Source organism: Heliangelus exortis, chromosome 3, assembly GCF_036169615.1.
Source record: "Heliangelus exortis chromosome 3, bHelExo1.hap1, whole genome shotgun sequence".
Lineage (NCBI taxonomy): Eukaryota > Metazoa > Chordata > Aves > Apodiformes > Trochilidae > Heliangelus > Heliangelus exortis.
The window spans coordinates 22,468,845-22,487,718 of NC_092424.1; the positions used below are offsets into that span (position 1 = coordinate 22,468,845).

The window sequence follows — 18,874 nt, forward strand, 5'->3', positions numbered from 1 at the left end:
GCCAAGGGATATGGAAGCAGGATTTGGTCAGGAAAAGGTAAAGGAAAGAATTCTTTACACCAGAGATTTACAGAGAGCTGCAGGGACCACATTGTGGGGTGGTGTTCAGCCTAAAATCTCTGCAGAAAGAGAAGACCCAATACATGTCAGTCTTCTGGTGAAGAGCTGCTGTACCTGGCTTAAGGGAAAGCAGAAATAATGAACATGAATGTCACCTTTGTGAAATGAATGCTGTTTCAGGGGAACTGTCCCCTGAAGTTTGTGAGAAAAGAGAGAAATGAAATGGAAAAGGATCTGTAAATGTTCAGAGGCAGGCAAATCAAGGATATTTTATGAGAAGTAAAATGAAACTGGCAAAGAACATCAGAGCATCTGATGCCTGTACTGGGTTTTACTTTAACTTCCTGATAGTCTTATTAATTTCTCCCTCTTTTTTTTAATTTTTTTTTATTAATTTTTTTATTATTATCGTCCTACAACACTACTGCAGCCAAGTTAGCTTTGATTTAAAAGGGGAAGAAGAAAAAAAAGTTATACAATGGAACTGGGTTATTTTTCACTGTGGTTTCATTTTCTTTTTTTCACTGAAGGATTTCAAGCCAGGACATGTTTCAGTGGCTTAATCTTAAATGCACACGGGAACAGTCTCTCTGTTTGCTTTGCAGGGAGGGGCTGGCTCATTTCAGGAGTAGTCCAAGAATGAACACAACTGGTTTGCTGACAGTTTTTAGTACATGAGTGTAGCTCATGGGCAATAATGATACCAGCAGTGGTGAATCAGTATAGTATAGCAAACAAATCTCTTGGGTTTAGTTTTGAATAAGGCAGTAAAAATGTCAAAACAAAATATTCATCTGCCTACTTGGTGAAGTGTTGTGATTGAGTAGATGTCAGCGACCCTTAAACAACGGGGTAACAACATTTGGATTTCCAAGGTATTTCTACCCACACTGAATGAGAGAACTGCTTTCCCCCCTCCCCTTCATTGTTCTGTGACATTGCTCTGCTTAGCCAAAACAACTAAATAAATTCCCACTTCTGGTACAGCTAACTAAATAGGAACAGACAGCTGCTAAATCTTGGTCAGAATTACAGCAGGCACCTGGTCACAGCCACTAAAACTGATGTTGCTAACACGTTTCCACCATAACTTCATGCTGAGAACTTTCCAACCAATTATCTGTTGGGAAGAAATTTTCCACATTTGGCCTCTGCTTGAGAGGGATTTTTTTTTCTTCTAGGCTTGAGAAAAACGATGCCAGCTGTTCCTGAACACGGCATGAATTATAAAATTATGCCTCTGAAGTGAAAAGAACTTCTCATGATGCACCAAGCTGAAATGTCAAGCTTACTCTAGCCCCTCTGAAGGGCGAAGTTTTCACCTGGCATTATGCTTGACGTTGATTTACCTAGATTAATAATGAAAAAGCCATAAACATGTTCTGAAAGAGCTGAGAGTGATTTATCTGTAGGTGAGTGAAAAAGAAAAGCCTGCAGCTTGCATGAGCTGTAAATGCAGAGCTGCCAGGTAGGTCAGAGGAGCTCCCTCCTGCCCTCTGCAATGTGCACGTCATTGTTTGAGGACAGGGAGCAACCGCACCTTCCACCTGAGGAAAGGAGGAAAGCCAACGTCACTACTCCAGACTCCCTCCCTTCCACACCAGTTTGGGGTTTTTTGGTGCTGTGTTTGCCTTTTTTTTTTTTTTTTTTTTTTTTTTTTTAAAGCAGAGAATTAAATTTGAGCTTGCAATGTTGAGCATGCCAGCACTGGAACATTCAGAAAGCTGAGATTACTACTTCTGTGTGTGTGGCCAATATGTCAGTTTATGTATATGCATATACAGGCACATACACAGGAGGGGAGAAGATAGAGAGGGACTCTCAAACCAGTATTACAAATCTGTATTCTAGATAAAATGCCTCAAGCACTTAATACATCTGAAATATGCCACTTAAGATATATTACCTATTATTAAAATACAGCCACATTGAACAACATGAAAATAATTAACTAGTACTTAACTTGATCAAAGTATACATTTTATATATAAAGGTATATATTTTATATTGGTTTAGTTAGGATATCCCAAACTTGAAATGTCCTGTCTTTCCATGCTTATCACAGAGACCTGAATATTGTCTTAATAACAAGTTTGTAAGCATTTTGTATGGAATACTACTGCACCAGGCAAGTTGTGAGTTTCTCTGTAAGCCATCTGCATCTCTCCTGAGTAAATTTTTTTTTGACACATCTTGTTTTCTAGCACTTTAGGGGCTGTTAAAAAGTAATTTTTGTCGTTTAACAAACTAGGAAGCAATGGAAACAAAAAACGAACTAACAAAAAACTCTTCAGAGACACCAACGTGTTTCTCTCTCTCTCTCTTATAGAGACTCTCTGGTTTTCCATGAAATCGTAAGGAAATCGCGTGGTTGTATTTTACTGAAAGTTTTTTAAACAAGCAAATAAACAACAAAAAAAAACAACCCCAACCCCACCACAAGCAACCCCCCCCCTAGTTATTTTTATCTTTCTATCTTTTAAATGAACGCTAAATTGAACATTTATCTGTCATTTTAAGCAGAAGGGGGGGGAGGGGCGGTGAGAAGGGGGAGAGAGTTAAACAATTACGTTCTGTAGAATAAGGTTACAATTTTCGGTACTTTCGAAAAACTACACAATCTCCTTCCCTCTTCTCCTCCCCGTGAGAAGGAGTTAGATTTATTCTCAGCAGCAAAACGGCCCGGAGAAAGAACCTCCTCCGGAGCTTTAATTAAAGAAAGAGAGGGGGGGAAAAAAAAAAAAAAAAAAAAAAAAAAAAAAAAAAAAAAGAAAAAAGAAAAAGAAAAAAAAGAAGGGTGGTAGTTGTGGAGGGAAAGAAGGTGCGAGGAGAGAATCTGCCCGGTGCCGAGGGATGCTGCTCCGTGGGGGTCCTGAGATGCCGCCTGGGAGCGGAGCGCTCCGCGCCGCCTCGGCGGGGAAGCCTTGCATCACCGCCACGGGCTGCGCTTCCCTCCTCCCTCTCTTTCGGGGAGGCTATTAATAGCATGACATCAGCCCGAGACTCGCCGCCAGAGTAAATACCAGCTCGGCTATATAAGGGGGGTGATGCAACCGAAGCGAGAGGCAGAGGAGCGGGGAGCGGCGAGAGCTGCTCTCCCGGAGAAGGAGGCAGCCGAGAAGAGGGTTCGGCCAGCGGTGCGGCAGCGCAGCGGGGTGGGTGCGGAACCCCTTTCCTTCGGCCGGGAAAGCAGCGGGAAGGTAGGTGGAAGTGGGAGGGGAGACGCCGAGACTCTCCGTGCCGGCGGCTCCGGGGAGGCTGAACTCCGGGGGATGCCGTCCCGCCGCGGAGCGATGCCCGCCGTGGGCTCGGCGGGCCGCGGAGAGGAAAAGTTTCGCCGCCGGAGCCAAGCGGGATGCGGCGGTGCCGCCGCCTCCCGTCAGCCGTGGGGAAAAGCCCCCGTCCCGGCACCCTCCTCCCCCGAGCCAGCGGCTCCTTCCCGGCGCTGCCATCTGAGGGGAAGCCCCTGCCCGGGGGGGCTTCCCAAGGCCGGGAGGGAGCCCGCCGAGCCCCGGTGCTCCCCGGGCCTGCTGCGCCGCTCGGCACCGCGCGGTGGCGGCCGCGGTGGCGGGACGGCAGCGGCCCCGGGAGCGGCCCCGGGGATGCGGGAGCGCGGCCGGACGCCGGACGCCACCCCGGAGGGTCGGCAGAGGCTGAGGAGCTGTAGTGGGGCTGGCCACGGCATTAGTAACCTCCCGGTGCCGTGCGTGTGTCTATCATGTGCACAGAAAATGCGTGGGGACGCGGTGCGTGAGCCAGGGACATTCACTTTTCCTTCTGCCCCCGTGTCTTGACATGAAAACGAGCGGTTGCTGAACTGTTGCCTAATCAAAGCAGGCGTCACACGACAGCAAAACTTGTTTCAGAGAACGAGTTTCCTGGTGGAAATCAATTTTCCTCCTCGGAACGGCATTTGAGACTCTGGAGGCAGGAGAACAGGGTTAGGGAACGATGTGGGATGTCAGAAAGCTTAAGGTCAACCAGCGTGCACAGAGGTTGTGAACTGTAATTGCTCTTAATGCTGTTTAAAATTAACCTCAATGGTTACCGGGGTTTATTGCATCAGCACCAGAGGAGAAGGAATTCACATGAAGAAATAAAACCAAGAGGCACAGTCAGCGCTCTGCAGCTAATCAGAAAAGGCAAAACTAATATTAATACTAAAAAGGACTTCTTTCAAAGAGGAATGCCCTCATGCACAGTTAGGAAGTATGTCCTGAAATTAAAATATTGGCAGATGAGATGTAAATGTTCACCGTAGAGGGAAGAAATAATCAGCAAAAGAAAGACAAAAAGTAGGCGGAGAACAAATAAATAAAGTTCTTTGAATCTACCTGAACTGAGAGGATATCATTAACAGAAAAGCTGTTCTCTCTGAAGAATTCCAAAACTAAAGTAATGAAGCATTAACTCTCCCTGGGAACAAGCTATGCCTTTCCAGTGCAGGTCTGTGAATGTTCAGCACCTTCAAAGTCAGTAACTTCAGAAGGACTGAAACCAGCCTGCAGCTGAGATGCATGTGCATGGTCTAACACAGTAAACAGTGATCATGAAGTCCCAGATGTAACCACACTTTAAGGCTCAATATTCTTATTCCTACTGTTTCCCCAGCCTTTACAAACCCAGAGAAAAGAAGCCAGTGCTCTTGATGGCTTATAGAGAGAGAGGTATAAGTACAGTTTTGTACATAAATTGGGGAAAAGGGAAGGTCAACCTGTTGCATTATTTTCAAAAGCAAAATCTAATTTTCATTCCTGTAAACCATTTCTAGAAGCAAGTTTGTTCCTCAGAAATTGGAAAATATCTACCTTGTTATGAAAAAGGAATATATCCAGCTGAGTGCACTCAATACAAGGCTGATTACTTCAATTTCTTTCATGGTGGCTCATAATGATCTTGGTAGTAAACTGGAATTTTAACCTCCGAGGCACTGTCCAGGAGCCCTGCCCTAAGAAAGAGCCTCAGGAAAGCAAACTAGTGGCAAATAGCTCTGCAAAATAGGACTCTGCTTACAGCAGAAATCCTTACACAAGCCTCAGCCCCTTGGTAGGCCCTCACTTCCCTAAAGTCTGAATAAACAGAGATGCCTTTCAGGATGTCTGGAAGGTCAGTAAGCTGCTCAGGCAGGACAGCAGCAAGTTTCTGTAGTCAAGGACACTTCCCCCTCTGTGCTTCCTCTCCCTGTGGGCATCTTCCCAGTCTTTTTTTTTTTTTTTTTTTTTTTTTTTTTAACACTAACGACTGACAGATGAGAGTACCTGAGGACATCAGAATGGGTTTTCATTGGTGCTCATTTAACACAATTTCTCAGACACATTACTAAAACACAAACACTCTTGGTCTCTTTTTCTTCTGTTGCTGGTGCTGACCTCAGTTAAAAGTTTGCCCAGACTGAAAAATAATTGAATAAATCACCAGTGCTGGAAAATTATTAGCCCAATTATTTTGTAGGCTGGAGAAACATTTTAACTGTTAATTTAAGATGCCTGGTTTGATTGCATTACACAGAATTACATTCACTGAATGAAGCCATTGCTGGGAACCAAGGAGACTGACATTCAGTGAAAATAGACAAAATTTCTGATAACACTGAGGGGTTCAGTGTTGTCTGTTATTAGACTGTTTAAATTATTTGAATGGTTGAATGTTGATAAATGATAAATAATGCTGAGGGAATTTTAGCTGGAAATTATAGGGCTGTTTCTGACTTGCTGGAAAAGGGTAACTGCTAGCTTTCTGAGATTATAGGATTAAACCGTATCAGTACTTTGAATGTGACTCATGAGCAGGGGCTTTCTGAAAAGAATTACATAAATTTCCCAAGGTCTTTCTGAATAACAAATTTTTCCAAATAATTTCCTCATATTTAATAACCATGGGTGAAAAACCCCGGCCCCATTGAGGTCAACAGAAAAAGTCCTTCTGATTTCACTGGGTTCAGGATTTCACCCTCAGACTTCTGGAAATCTTCAGCTTTTCTGTGGTTACTGGTTGAGGAAGAAGTGAGGAAGGTTCTGTGGCTGGAAATGACATTTTCTACCAAATGGCAATTCGCTGTCCTCACATTTTTATACTTACCTCACTTAGGGATGAAACAGATTCTACTCTCAACTGAACCAGTGTGGATTTACAGTATATTTTTAGATATCTCTCAGCAAAATCTGTCTTCTTGTCAAGGCACATGACCCCAAACATTTCTTGCTGGGTTACAGAAGTAGCATACAGAGAACTAATCATGTCTGGGTTGACCATATGAAAATTTAACTTATCCACACTGCTACCCTGAGGCAACTAGTTGCTTACCTGCACTAAGTTAATTACAATTGACTTCACTATAATTATTACACTTCTAATCCAGAGTAGAGAACACATAATTACACATACAGCTATTAAAAAAACTCCTGAACTCCACACACCAAAGAAAGCTGGGAAACCAACACGGTAAAATCCAATTTAACACGGCATTTTATGACTAGGGGAAGCAATAGAGTCTTACACTTTGGACTTGTACTTTTTTGTCCCCTGGGCCACTCACAAAAACCACTCAGCTTTCTTCTAGACCTCTCATCTCTGGGTGAGAGTTGGATTGTGTTGTGCAGAGCTGCATGCACTGGCTGGCTGGCTGGCCCATGGTGTTAGGGTGGCTGACTGCTGAGATTTGCCTCTTTACTCCCTCCATGGGGTCACCAGTTTTCTCAAAGCACACAGGGGCCTCTCTCCCTCCCAAACTGACTAAAAAATTAATAAGAATTACTAAAAAGAGGAAAGTAGAGAGCACTGTTGAGTAGGTTCGTTTTCTTAGAAATGAGGCTCCTCCATGGGTATCAATTTGCATAATTCCCCTGAAGTCTCTTCAGTCACACTGTTTTATATCAGCAGGACATCTGACCATAAATATTTAAGAATTTCAAACCTCTTGGTTGAGGGCACATGAGGATAGTTTCAGATTTTACAAGAGCAAAGGAATGAAACAAAAGGCTTCACGTTTTTAATTACTCAATCCCTCAGCTCAGCCTGTCCTTTGAAGCCCCAGAACACATATGAACTTTTAGCTTTGTGCCAGCTCTTATTAGTGTTTTTTCATTAATTTATAACCAGATATAAAACTTTGTGTAAAATTGAGCATGATCATTTTGCATCAGATTCTATCTTGCTTAGCAAATTTCAGCTTCTAGGAGAACTCTGAGCTGTGCCTAAAATGTAGCTGAAATCAAGGTATGCTCTGTACGTTTGGAGATGCAATCTGTAGTGGTATAGATCTGAGGATGGAGATACTCTTAAACTCACTCTATGATTTTAATAATAATCATACTTCTTCGGTTTCTGATTTTTGTTTCTTATTCTTTTTCTATTCCTATTCACTCAGTTCTCCTTGTGACCCATTACCAGTTTAAAACTTCGATGTATACATCCATGTACACGTATCATTTTCCACATTAAGTTTCAGAAAGACCTAGATGTTTTGTGATGTACTAATACTAGAATTATTTTTAAATATCTTCTTAAAGTTAATCTAAAGTAGAAGTTTTTGCTAGTGACCACATTCTTAACTGCCTGACTCTAGTGAGATCGGTGTAGATGAAGGCTATGGACTGTAGCAATGCAAGAAATAGAGTATTATTTTGCATTATTGAAGATACCTCTGAGAGATATTTACTTTTCTCAAGTCGTTGAAAGGCTTTTTCTTATCTCTTTTTACCTTTCAGCAAAATGATGGTCCAACACTCAGGCCAGGTATCTGCATTAGAAGTCAGCGCCTCCGCAATTGTTCCCACTTTGTCCCCTGCAGGGTCACTGGGGTTTGATGATTTCACAAATTTAACCCCACTGGTGAAAGAGGAACTGAGGTTTGCCATTCAGAATAAGCGTCAGTACCACAGGATGTCTTCTACATTGGACACAGTGACAGTCTCTGAAAGGCCGATTGAAACATCAATCATGAAAACAGAGGTATGGCTTTTTAAACAGCATTTCAGTGTGAATGATTAATTCTCTAATAAAACTTCACCACAAGACCAGTAATACATCAGACAAGTGACTCCACTGTACTTGATCCTATTACGCTTGCTACTTGGCTTTCTGTTAGGTGCTCCTGGGAAGCCCTCTGGTATTTCTCATTTCAACTGAGGCCTTTACCTGGGTATTTTATCTTTGATTATAAACTAAGGACAGTGTTTTACAGACATTACAGCAAGTGCTAATCTGCTTTCCCTGTCTACTTGTGGCAAACTTGGAGTAAGTCAGAGGCTTTAATTTGGTGTGGACAGTGCAGCAGGACCCATGTGGACTATGCTGAGGTAGATATAACCATGCTATGTCCACACTAGGTTTTTACTTTAAGATAATAGTCTCTGTGGGAAACAGTTCTCTTCTAAAGAAAAGAAATAGCTTAAGTTAAGGAAACAGCTACACCTGGGTCCAAGCCTTCACAGAAAACAAAACAAAGCTTGAAGGAGTGTGTCAGTATCCCCTTTTCTGTGCTGCCTTTAGCTTGCTGCGCTCTCAGGGTCTCATTCACGCCACAGCCTCTGGTCTGCTCCCCATGCCCTTGCTTCTTTTCCTCCTTGAGGAGTGGAAAAGAAATAAAGGTGTGGGAGACCATTTTTTTTTTTAGTACAATTGATTTAAAATGATCTATCACATGGATTACATCCATCCAAACTCCAGGCATGTTTTCATTGACAGAATATTCTAATGGAGTTACTACCATTTTACTGTATGGCAAGCAAGGTCAGAATCACATCCTTATCTAACTCACAATGTGACCACTGACAACACTATCCACATTGCTTTAAAAATGCAGCAGTTATCGAAGTATAGGTCAAGTATTTTTAACATCTTATGGATTTTGTGTATCTGTTTTTATGGGATAGTTTTCTCCTGAAGAAGACGAAAGAAAAAAGCGAAGAAGGGAAAGGAACAAAATTGCTGCTGCAAAATGCCGAAACAAAAAGAAGGAAAAAACAGAATGTTTGCAGAAAGTAAGTGACTGGCATGAATTGTTCTTAATCTGTCATCCTGCCAGGATCTCAACAGGCAGCTCAGGGGCACTCGTAGTAGGAAATACAGAAAGAGTTCAACCAAAATTCTGTAAGCCCATCAAAACATTAGTTATCCAAAACTGAACATTCCATATACATTATATAAAACCTGGTTGCAACTAGAAAAGTGAAAGAATGGTAGGGGTGAAAAAGACATTTGTATTTCAGTGATCAATCTTGCTTATGGGGATAACATGAATGCATACACTGAACATAAAGAGGAGTAAATTCTCATTTCATATAATATTGATTATGGAGTTCAAGAGCCTAAAAACACTAGCAAGTAATCTCACCTTTGTTTATAAAATGAAGGGTATGGGAACTTAGTCCCAAAGTCCCTCTTCTAAGATCCCAGTAGTATTTTCTCCCGCTCTGCCACAATACTAAACTGCATTACAGCAGCATCAGGCCTGTCTTTGTTCCTATATGCAGGGGTGGGAGGAAAAAATCCACATCCTTACTTTGTTAGCTTAACATAGGTTACAGATATGTGATATGATGTTCTAGAGAGTTAATAAGAAGTATAGATATTTTTGGGTAAATGTTAGACCCAAAAAGTTCAGAATATTTTTGCAGAAGGTAGCTGCAGTGCTTTGAATGCCTGCTCTTGTAAGTCAATACAGATCTGAATTTTTAAACTTGTTACATTCAGTTCAGAAAGTAACTGTCAATTTTTTATTTTTTTTTAAAGACTATTTTCAATTAGGGGATGTATAGTTTCACCATTGGCACAATAAGACTATGCAGATTCTTTCTCAGCTAGCCATATGCTTTTCTACCAATAAAAAACTTCAACTATTAGGTAAACCTTGCTTAGAAAAACTTGCCAATTAACTATTTGAAATAGTTTAATAGTTGTGTCTGTCCTTTGTGACTAGGAATCAGAAAAGCTGGAAACTATCAATGCAGAATTAAAAGCCCAGATTGAAGAGCTAAAGAATGAGAAGCAGCATTTGATATACATGCTAAATCTTCACAGGCCCACTTGTATAGTTCGGGCACAAAACGGAAGGACACCTGAAGATGAGAGGAATCTTTTTATTCAACAGATCAAAGAAGGCACGTTACAAGGTTAAGTGATATGGCGAATGTGGAAGTATTTATAATGTTTTTAACAACTACCAGAATCCACGAAGGACATGAGATAACGTGTAGGATTCTATTAGTCAAGAACCTTTAGGAAGGGCAGATTGCTTTCTTAAGCAGAAAGGATCGTTTTGGCTTGACAGTGAATCTTTTTCTGGGAAGATCTGGTCTCAATCAAATTGAAGAGTCTTCTGCCTCAAACATAGGTTTTGCACCTCTCATACTTGCTGTTCCTAGGAGCTACAGACAACAGCTTCAGAAGTTTTAGCTCTCTGCTAGTATACAGTATCTGCACTCACAACGTTTGTGCTAGAACACTATGACTTTCCATGATGCACATGGTACAGACAGCCGTGCTGGAGGGACACTACTTTTTCGTGTTGCTGGTAGGGAAAGCAGACCGAGAGTATTTTTAAAATTTTGAAGTTTCCAGAAGGAGAGTTTCTGGCAGAATGTACTGATCCATAATGTTGCGTTCTAACCTAATACACACACACACAAACACACACAAAAAATCTAGTTCCAACTAAGCTTTGTCATTGTTTTTTTCACAACACTTGTGTGGGTTTTCACTATGACTCATCTCAGAGACTATATTTGAAAAGCCTGGTAGGTGTGACAAAGAAATGTTTCTTGTAAAATGCTCATGTAGCTAAGTTTGTATTTATGGAACCCCACCTACTGTCCTTTGGGGACTACTGTTTTTCCCTTGAACTGGTGAAGAGCAGCTTGTACCACCACTTGGTGACTCAGTGAATTGGACCCACTGGAAAGAGGAAACTAACTACAGAGGGATATTGATAGGGGGTTTGCCCAATTAAAGAACTCCAGGTTCTTGAATCATGAACAGTTTAAAAAAAAAAATTCCTCTAGGATCTGACCCTAAGAGCCTTAGCTTATGCTATTAACCCTCAGCTGTTCAACCATGGAAGAGATTCCATGGGCTTCAGTGGGTCTGCTTATACAGATGGCTCTTATGGGCATAAGAGCTTGACAAAGCTTTCTCCATTCTGGTCAGGACTACTTCCTTTTGCCAAGTGTCTCCGAGTGAAAAAATATGATTTCAGCTACTCTTATATTACATTTGAGTGGCATCTACAGTCAGGCAGAAGTGTTATTTAGAATCTAAAGGCAGAAAGTTTTGATGTAGTGAATAGTTGGTTTTATTTTTTATTAAATACTAACATTAGATGTTTTTGAATTGGTAGAAGCTGCTGGACAAGACAGTTGGAGCTATGAGTGTTTAAATTCTGATGTTTCCGTGAAATTCTCAGACTGTTTAATCCTATAAAATATATCCTTACAATTTTTTTGTAAAAGAAAATATCCTTATTTATCACTAATATCATAATGACTAGAGTTAATAAATACTGCAAGCAAGATAAAACTGAAAACACAAGTGTTGTGCTGTCTTTTTACTTTTATCTCTTGGTGTTTAATATTATATTTTCCTAAACATCACCAGTTGTATTTTAGACACCAGTACTAAAGCACTTGTCCTTCGTCTTTTCCACAGATGAGGCACCGAGTATCTTGAATGACTGGGTGCAGAGATTATATCTTCCAAAATTCTGTACCTCAGTCAGTGGTGTCTAGCTGTTCAATGTCACAATTTAAATGAAGCAGACAGTAAGAACAGAGCTTATAGTGCATAATATTTTACACCAGTGTTGATATTGTCTTTTTGTTCTAAAGGCTAAACCTTAAGATACCTCAGCCATAAGCTTCTTACCCTACAAGTCCCAGACAAGTCTATCAGATATCATACCTGATCCTTATATGATCATTATATTCTGCAACAGAACTTCTTAGTACATTTTCCTAAGATCTGGATATATTGTAATGTCCTATATCATGTTTTAAAGATATGTGCTTCATGTATCTGAAAAGTGAATGTATTACAAAGATGACATACAAGGTCCTATTCTGTCCTGAGAATCCCTTGTCTTTCTATATGTTGGGAGGAACTGCCATTAAAGAGTTGTATCCAAGGCCTGTCAGCAGAGTTTGTAGCCTCTGCTGGGACTTCCCTGGCTTAGAGGGCAAGTTCCATAGGGAATTGGGCCAGCTGTTTGCCAGGTAATGGATACACATGAAGTGTGTTACTATACACTTGTCAAACAATGTTCAATGGTATTTGACTTCTGCAACGTGGGAATACAAATCCGAGGCAGCATCCCAAGATGGGTCACCTCGGCTTTGCCCTTTGCACATCAAATACCAGCAGACAAATCCGTTTGCTTCCTATACTGTTATAAAGTGTTACAACAGAGACTAGAATCCAAATGACAGAATTAATGTGTCTCCTTTATGGAATTTGTATGGTTGCTCTTAACCGTATCACTGGTGACGCAGGCGTCATGCTTTTGTTGCTTATGTTATTTACTTAGCATGCCAAATGTTAATATGGTACCACTACTATTGTCAAGAAGATAATCTATTTTTATTTCTTTGTATGTGCAGTCATAGTGGCTTCCTACTGCTTGTCTGTCTGTGTGTGTGCATGCGTGCTCCTGCACGCTACTCTAGAAATGATGGTACTCGAGTTCATTCAGCTGTGCCCAGAAAGAAAAAGGTGTTTAGAACTGCTAAACAGAAGCAATATGTTGCATGAGTTTTGTAAAGGTATACTTCATTCAGGAGAACCTTTAAAATGCATTAAAAAGCAGTTTGTTTTCTATTTTCAAGTTTGTTTTGATACTTTAATAAAAAATAATTAATATATATTTATTCACGTGTCATTTAGTTCATTTTAAGTTCCGAGGCCCAGGAACAACTTCATTTTCTTAAGACAACACTGAGATATTAAAAGCCAAACTAATTTTATAGGTTTGCAACCATGCTTTACAAAATGAAATTGGTACAGTGCACTGCTTGTCAAGATATAAATGAAGTTTTGTTACTAAAAGTTGATACGAATTCCAGGCTAATTTCTCAGTCATGGCCCAGGGCTTAGATTAAAGCACTAGCAAGTAGAACACCTGAACCTTTTCTAACCATGCAGCCAACCAGCTGGTAGTTATTTCAGCTTTCCAATTACTTCATGGGTTTAATGCTTTTGCTGCTGTGAAGCTTTAATATTTATTGATTGCTCTCTGTGGTTACATGGAAGATGCTAAAGAAGTATTGCATGACTGGGGCTTTGGTTTGTGTTTTGGTGTGTGTGTGCATGTGTGTGTGTGTAGGAGCATGAGGAAAGATGAACGAGGTGTTCTATCCTGCCTTTCCAAAGTGAAGTATTTACACCCAGACACAAATCGCTATGTTTTGACAGCAGGACAAAAACTTTTGGCTTCAATCCTTTGCAAGCAGTGATAACTTGTAATACAGAGGTCAGATAGAAGTCCAGGAGCTCCAGGGACCAGGAAATCCATTGCACTATTGCAAAATCTAGTTTAAAATATCAGCTGGAAGGAAGACCTGGGTTACTATAAGCCTGGCAACATTGAACACTTACATTCCTTATTGGTACATGCATTTATGTATATTCACTCTTTCATAAACATTCTCCTATAGCTTCTATCAACTTTTACTTTTGAACACCCAACTCACTTTTTAATTTGGTAAATTTATAAATCATCTTCATGGTCTGTTTTAGAAACCTTACCAACAAAATTAGCATTATAAATTCCTGAAGTGGTATTTTATATTATTTCCTTTAAATGTCATGAAATAAACCCATGAAACCACCTCTCTATGACACAATCCTACAAGCATAACTGATATTTCTTAAAAAAATATGTCTTCTCCTTAGGTCTTGCTTTAGATGCTAACTCTGTGTACATACAGGCTCATTCAGAGCTTCACACTGTACATTTATAAGGAGCACCTTCATTTTTTTCCTAGCTCTTCTATTGATGTAAATGAATAAATAGCAATATTGAAGGTAGATAGAACCAATGATTTATACCAGGCTGAAAACACTTAATAAAACTGAATGGTAACAAATTCCAATTTACAATAACTTTTCTATCTGGGCCCATTATAATATGAAGTTACTAAGGGGCTGGTCTTAAAATCACTGATTAGTTTTGCAAAAGAAATCAGCCTTTTATGGGTAATGAAAATAAAACCGTAAATTGTTTGTTGGTAGCAAGAGACTTTTGAAAATGAAATTTACTTCATCTTAAAAATTTCCTGCATTGAGAAAGACAACTGTGCTTTACATCTATTTTTCTTGGTGTGAATTTTTGTTATGTTTTGTCTGTTTGTTTTCTTCCTCCACCTCCTCTTCCCTGCGCCTCTTCAGCCGAACACTGGACCGGGTGCGAGGCTCATTGCTGGCGGTCCTTGTCCTGTTTCTACGTCTGTCCAGTGCCCCCAACTGGAGACCCCGAGAATCACATGATTAGGATATGCAATTACGTTAATTTATATAAGTACTGAGTAACATTCTTCATTAGTTTGTAATGACACCAATATAGGATTTTAATTTCAATAATAGACATAATTACTCTTTAAAGTGTACTTAAGATGAAGAGTGACAACATTGTCTTAAAATCCCGTTACTCAAACTTCATTTCCTTAGTGGACAATCTGAGTCAGGACTGCTGACTTTAGTGATAAAAATAGTTATTTGCTAATTTTAAGCACTGTTAGATCTTCAAAGCCATCACAGCTAATAGAGAATACAGTGGAGTCTATTCTTGATTCGGCATCAACTCTGACTGTTCATTTTCAGTACTGCCAACAACGATGCATGAACCAACCAAATAAACAAAAAACTAATGGTTTTCAGACCTCAGACTAAATGTACTGGAGATAACATTCAGAAAATGTATTAGACCTATGAAATGAATAAATAGGAAACAGAAAAAAACTAAGAGCTGAAGAGTTGAAGCTGGATATTTTTTCCCCCCTGGCTTTTGAGGATTCAGCAGCTTCTTATTTGGAGACCCCACCAAAATAATGGGTGCATCACCATGGCCACTTAGACAGTGGGTATGCCCACGCAGCAAGGAGTAGTGTAGTATGGCAATACTTCTATATAAGCTAACTTAGTACAGGGAACATCCCAGTGATGACAGCAAGGAACTCAGCACAGGCAAATTGATGCCACTGTGAGGATGAGCTTTCCATGCAGGCAGAGGACAGGCTTCTGCTGGCATCTGAGGTAGCTCATTTAGTGGCTGCTCAAGTATCATTCAGCTCCTCAGGGTAGCATGTCACGTAGCTGCCTGCATTCCCAACAAACAGCTCCACCAGTTCAGACCAAAGGTCCACCCGGCCCAGTTCTCTTGCCATGGCACTTATCAAAAGCAGCTGCCCAAAGAAGAATAAGGACAGGGCAAGTATACTTCCTCTGTGTGCTTTCCCATACTCCAACTATTTTCTGCTCATGAGTCACACAAGCTCGACATAATTTCTTTAGGTAGTAACCTTCCATAGATTTCTCTCTCAAGTATTTGACCAGTTTCTTGTCCACAGTACCAGCAACTGCAGTAACTTTTGGTGGCAAGTTCCATAGAGCCATCATCACTTACAAGAACACAGTTCCTTTTCTTTTAACCCTGTTCCCTGTGTAACTCGAGAGAGCCCCTCATTCTTGAATTGGAATCGTCAACACCTATCCATCCTCTCCTCTATGCCACATGGTTTTATACTTGGCTGTGTTGTTTCTTTTTCAGAATCAAAACTCTCATCCTATCCAGTCAATTTTGGTTTTTTGGGGTAGCCATTTGACATCCTTGATCATTCCCCATTATCCAGATTTTTTAGGTAAACTGTTATTTTAAACTACTGGAAATAGAGGGACCATAACTACACACAGCACTGAAGGTGTGGGCAACCCATGGGTTAAACCAGTGAGATCTTGATACTCACTTTTCCCCTAGAAATTTGGGTTGTATTTTTGATGGTTCTTTTCTACCTTTTAAGCAGGACTTTATGCATACGTAGGCATTTTCTCTACTCATAGCTTTTTTTAAAGCTTTGGTTAGGGAACTTAATGAAATCTCTTTAGAAGTTTCCATAAACCATTCCTACTGAATCACTCTAATCCATATCTGTTGACCCTTTAAAAGAAGTTCAGATGAATCTGTAAGGCTGAATTTCATTTTATGAAAGCCATGCTGAGTCTTTTCAAGTAGACTATATTTATCTAGGTACTGACTGATTGATAGTTCCTTTATCTTAATTTCCATTTAAGTCTGTAATCTGACAGACAAGTTTAGTTCCCTGGATATTCCTGGAACCTTTTGGAAAGCTGGCAACACATTTGCCACACTTTGGTCCTCAGATACCAAGGAATATTAAAGTGACAGTAGGAGTTGCACATTATATTTCTAATATTCCAGCATTTTTCTCCTTATATTTTCTGTGAACTTGGGGCTGAAAATTCAGTTTGTTGGTGCCAATTTTTCTCTAAAACTCCATTCATAGTCACCTCAGTTTCAGACAGATCCTCTGCTGGTTTCCTTCCCTTTGTGTCATCCTGAAGTAGGCTCTGCCTGGGGAATGACCTTTATTTCATTATCTTGTACATTCTGAGGGACTTAGCATTTATTTAAATTCATTTAGCTCCTCTGTTCCCTCAACTTGCCACTGACAGACTTTTTCTGCCCTATGTGCCATCTTCTGAATGCCCCCTGCAACAGGGTCTTCATCATCCTCAATCATGTTTGAAACTTTTACAGTCTTCCTGCTACTCCAATATCTTGTGTGGCATTGAGTCAGAACATGAACACACATCTAATTGCCAGATTTTAATCCCTGCTTTGCTGTGTGGCTTAAACACACAAACTGCCCAGTGCCTCGGTGCCTGAAAGATAGGGATAACAACTGATACCTTTCATTTTGACATGAAAGAAAAAAAGTCAATCTTTCTTAATTATGCAGTACAGTCCTAAAAATTATCTAACAGCAGCCTTCTTTTGAGTTTTTCTCAATTAAAAAGCTATAGTAGTGCCATTCTTTCATCCCAAGAAAAATAAAATCCCTTACTTGTGAATCACTGCAAGACTTGTCCAAAAGTGTGCTGTAAAGTCATGAGAAAGCTACTGAACAGAAAGGAAAATTTATTGCCCTATGTTTACTACTTATGCTCAAGTAAATTCATCCAAAACACATGTAACAAATAGCACTTCACTTAAAATTCCTTTGAGAGCACCAGTAACACCATGAGTGCAAACAATCCATGAATCAAATACATGTACAGAGAAAAATTCCTCTGAAGAAAACAAATACAGCTCTAGTTACCTGGGTTACTGTTGAGTTACAGGGTATTTTGGAATGTAAGTGGAAAAGATAGCATTTGGAAAATTTACCAGCTCCAAAGATTTTAGTTTATATGCAGGATTACCAACACGTAATGAACCAGAATAGCTCAGAGTTCTCCTGCTCTCTCCAAAGACACTTCTCTGTCTGCCTTGGGTGGATTTACCTAAACAGCTACTGCTGTCAAAATTCTCAGTCCATTGACAATTGTTTGGTTAAGAGTTGAGATCAGGGTGAGAAAGTAGTTGGGGAAAACTGAGTTGGGGATAAAAGAAAGGTAAAACTGAGTTCCTTTGCTGAAGGGGGTGCAGGTGCTTTTCATTGGTTATAGAGGGGATCCCATCTCATCTGGCTTAGGCAAACATAACCCCCTGATGCTGGCATGGTGAGAACTTCCCCTCTTGTTTTAACCTACTATAATCATCAAAACTGAATCACACAGGGCTTGTAACTCCCACACTGATAGATAACCCCTGTGATTTTATCATGCTTTCTCAAAGGCACAGATCTGGAATGCATGTGATAGGGTGAGAACCTCATTCCTCATGATTGTAAGGGAAGCCTTAGAAATTACTTTTGTATTCTAAGTTCAGAAACTGAGATAGAATAAATTAATTTCAATGCATTAGACTGTTAACATTTCATGTTTAGTAACGAGCATTCTGGGTGTGGCTTGTGCATGCTGGGTCTGTTTTAAACTGGATTTTTAAAGAGGGATTTTCTATTGTCTGGGTTTGGCCATATCACATTCCTCTGCTACAGAAAAATCATCCATAGACAGAGGAAAGGGTGTCCTTAAGTGGTGCCAGGGGAGGTTTAGATTGAATATTAGGAAAGATTTCTTCACTGAAAGGGTTGTCAAGCATTGGAACAGGCTGAAGTGGTTGAGACACATCCCTGGGGGTATTTGGAAGACTGTGGTTCTTAGAAATGTGGTTTAGTGGTGGATTTTGCAGTGTGTTAGGTTATCAACTGGACTCAGTTGTCTTTAAGGTCTTTTCCAAAGAAAACAATTGCATAAGTCTCAGATTCTAGAGAAACCACTTACCAGTGCTAGTTCTGAAGGATGTAGAAGAACAAGAAAATCCTTAGAAAAGAAAAAAAAATCCTTAGAATTAATAGCAAGAGAAAGGAGAAGTCAGTTTTTAAAATTGCCTGTCTTGCAAGTCATACTATGCTACTCTGCATATAGCAAAAAGCAACAAGGACTGTTCTACATCCATCTGTTGTTACTATTGTCTGAACTTCTTCAAAATGTTTTTTACCATCCTACCCCTCTGTGCACTGACCCTTCTCATCTTTCTACAAGTAGTTACTCAAACAAACAGAATGTTCCAAAGCTGGTTTACAGCACACAGCATAATAGTGCCCTTAAAGAGAAGAGAAACTATTCTACAGGAAGCTAAAGCAAATATTAAATTGCACAAATATGTATTGAGAGGCAGGAAATGCTATTGTTGAGAGTGCAAGCA

The 18,874-nt window shown here is 40.1% G+C and overlaps 1 protein-coding gene across 2 annotated transcripts; it reads left to right on the plus strand.

The window, feature by feature from the left end:
- Nucleotides 1-3,127: 3,127 nt before the first annotated feature.
- Nucleotides 3,128-12,917, plus strand: ATF3 (activating transcription factor 3). Of its 2 annotated transcripts, none has more exons than XM_071739597.1 (4): nt 3,128-3,260; nt 7,767-8,010; nt 8,934-9,041; nt 9,980-12,917. In XM_071739597.1, the coding sequence occupies exons 2-4, from the start codon at nt 7,771-7,773 to the stop codon at nt 10,175-10,177; spliced, it is 546 nt and encodes a 181-aa protein (XP_071595698.1). In that variant the 5' UTR covers nt 3,128-3,260; nt 7,767-7,770; the 3' UTR covers nt 10,178-12,917. The 2 variants fall into 2 exon arrangements, with proteins under 2 accessions (XP_071595698.1, XP_071595699.1); XM_071739598.1 differs by having other exon boundaries at nt 7,850-8,010.
- Nucleotides 12,918-18,874: the final 5,957 nt, after the last annotated feature.

What these genes read in the sequence shown, in the direction of transcription:
- ATF3 (XM_071739597.1), top strand. Translation starts at nt 7,771, where the DNA reads ATGATGGTCCAACACTCAGGCCAGGTATCTGCATTAGAAGTCAGCGCC. An exon ending in CATCAATCATGAAAACAGAG is followed by an intron (nt 8,011 to 8,933) that starts GTATGGCTTTTT and finishes TTTATGGGATAG; the next exon opens with TTTTCTCCTGAAGAAGACGA. An exon ending in AAACAGAATGTTTGCAGAAA is followed by an intron (nt 9,042 to 9,979) that starts GTAAGTGACTGG and finishes CTTTGTGACTAG; the next exon opens with GAATCAGAAAAGCTGGAAAC.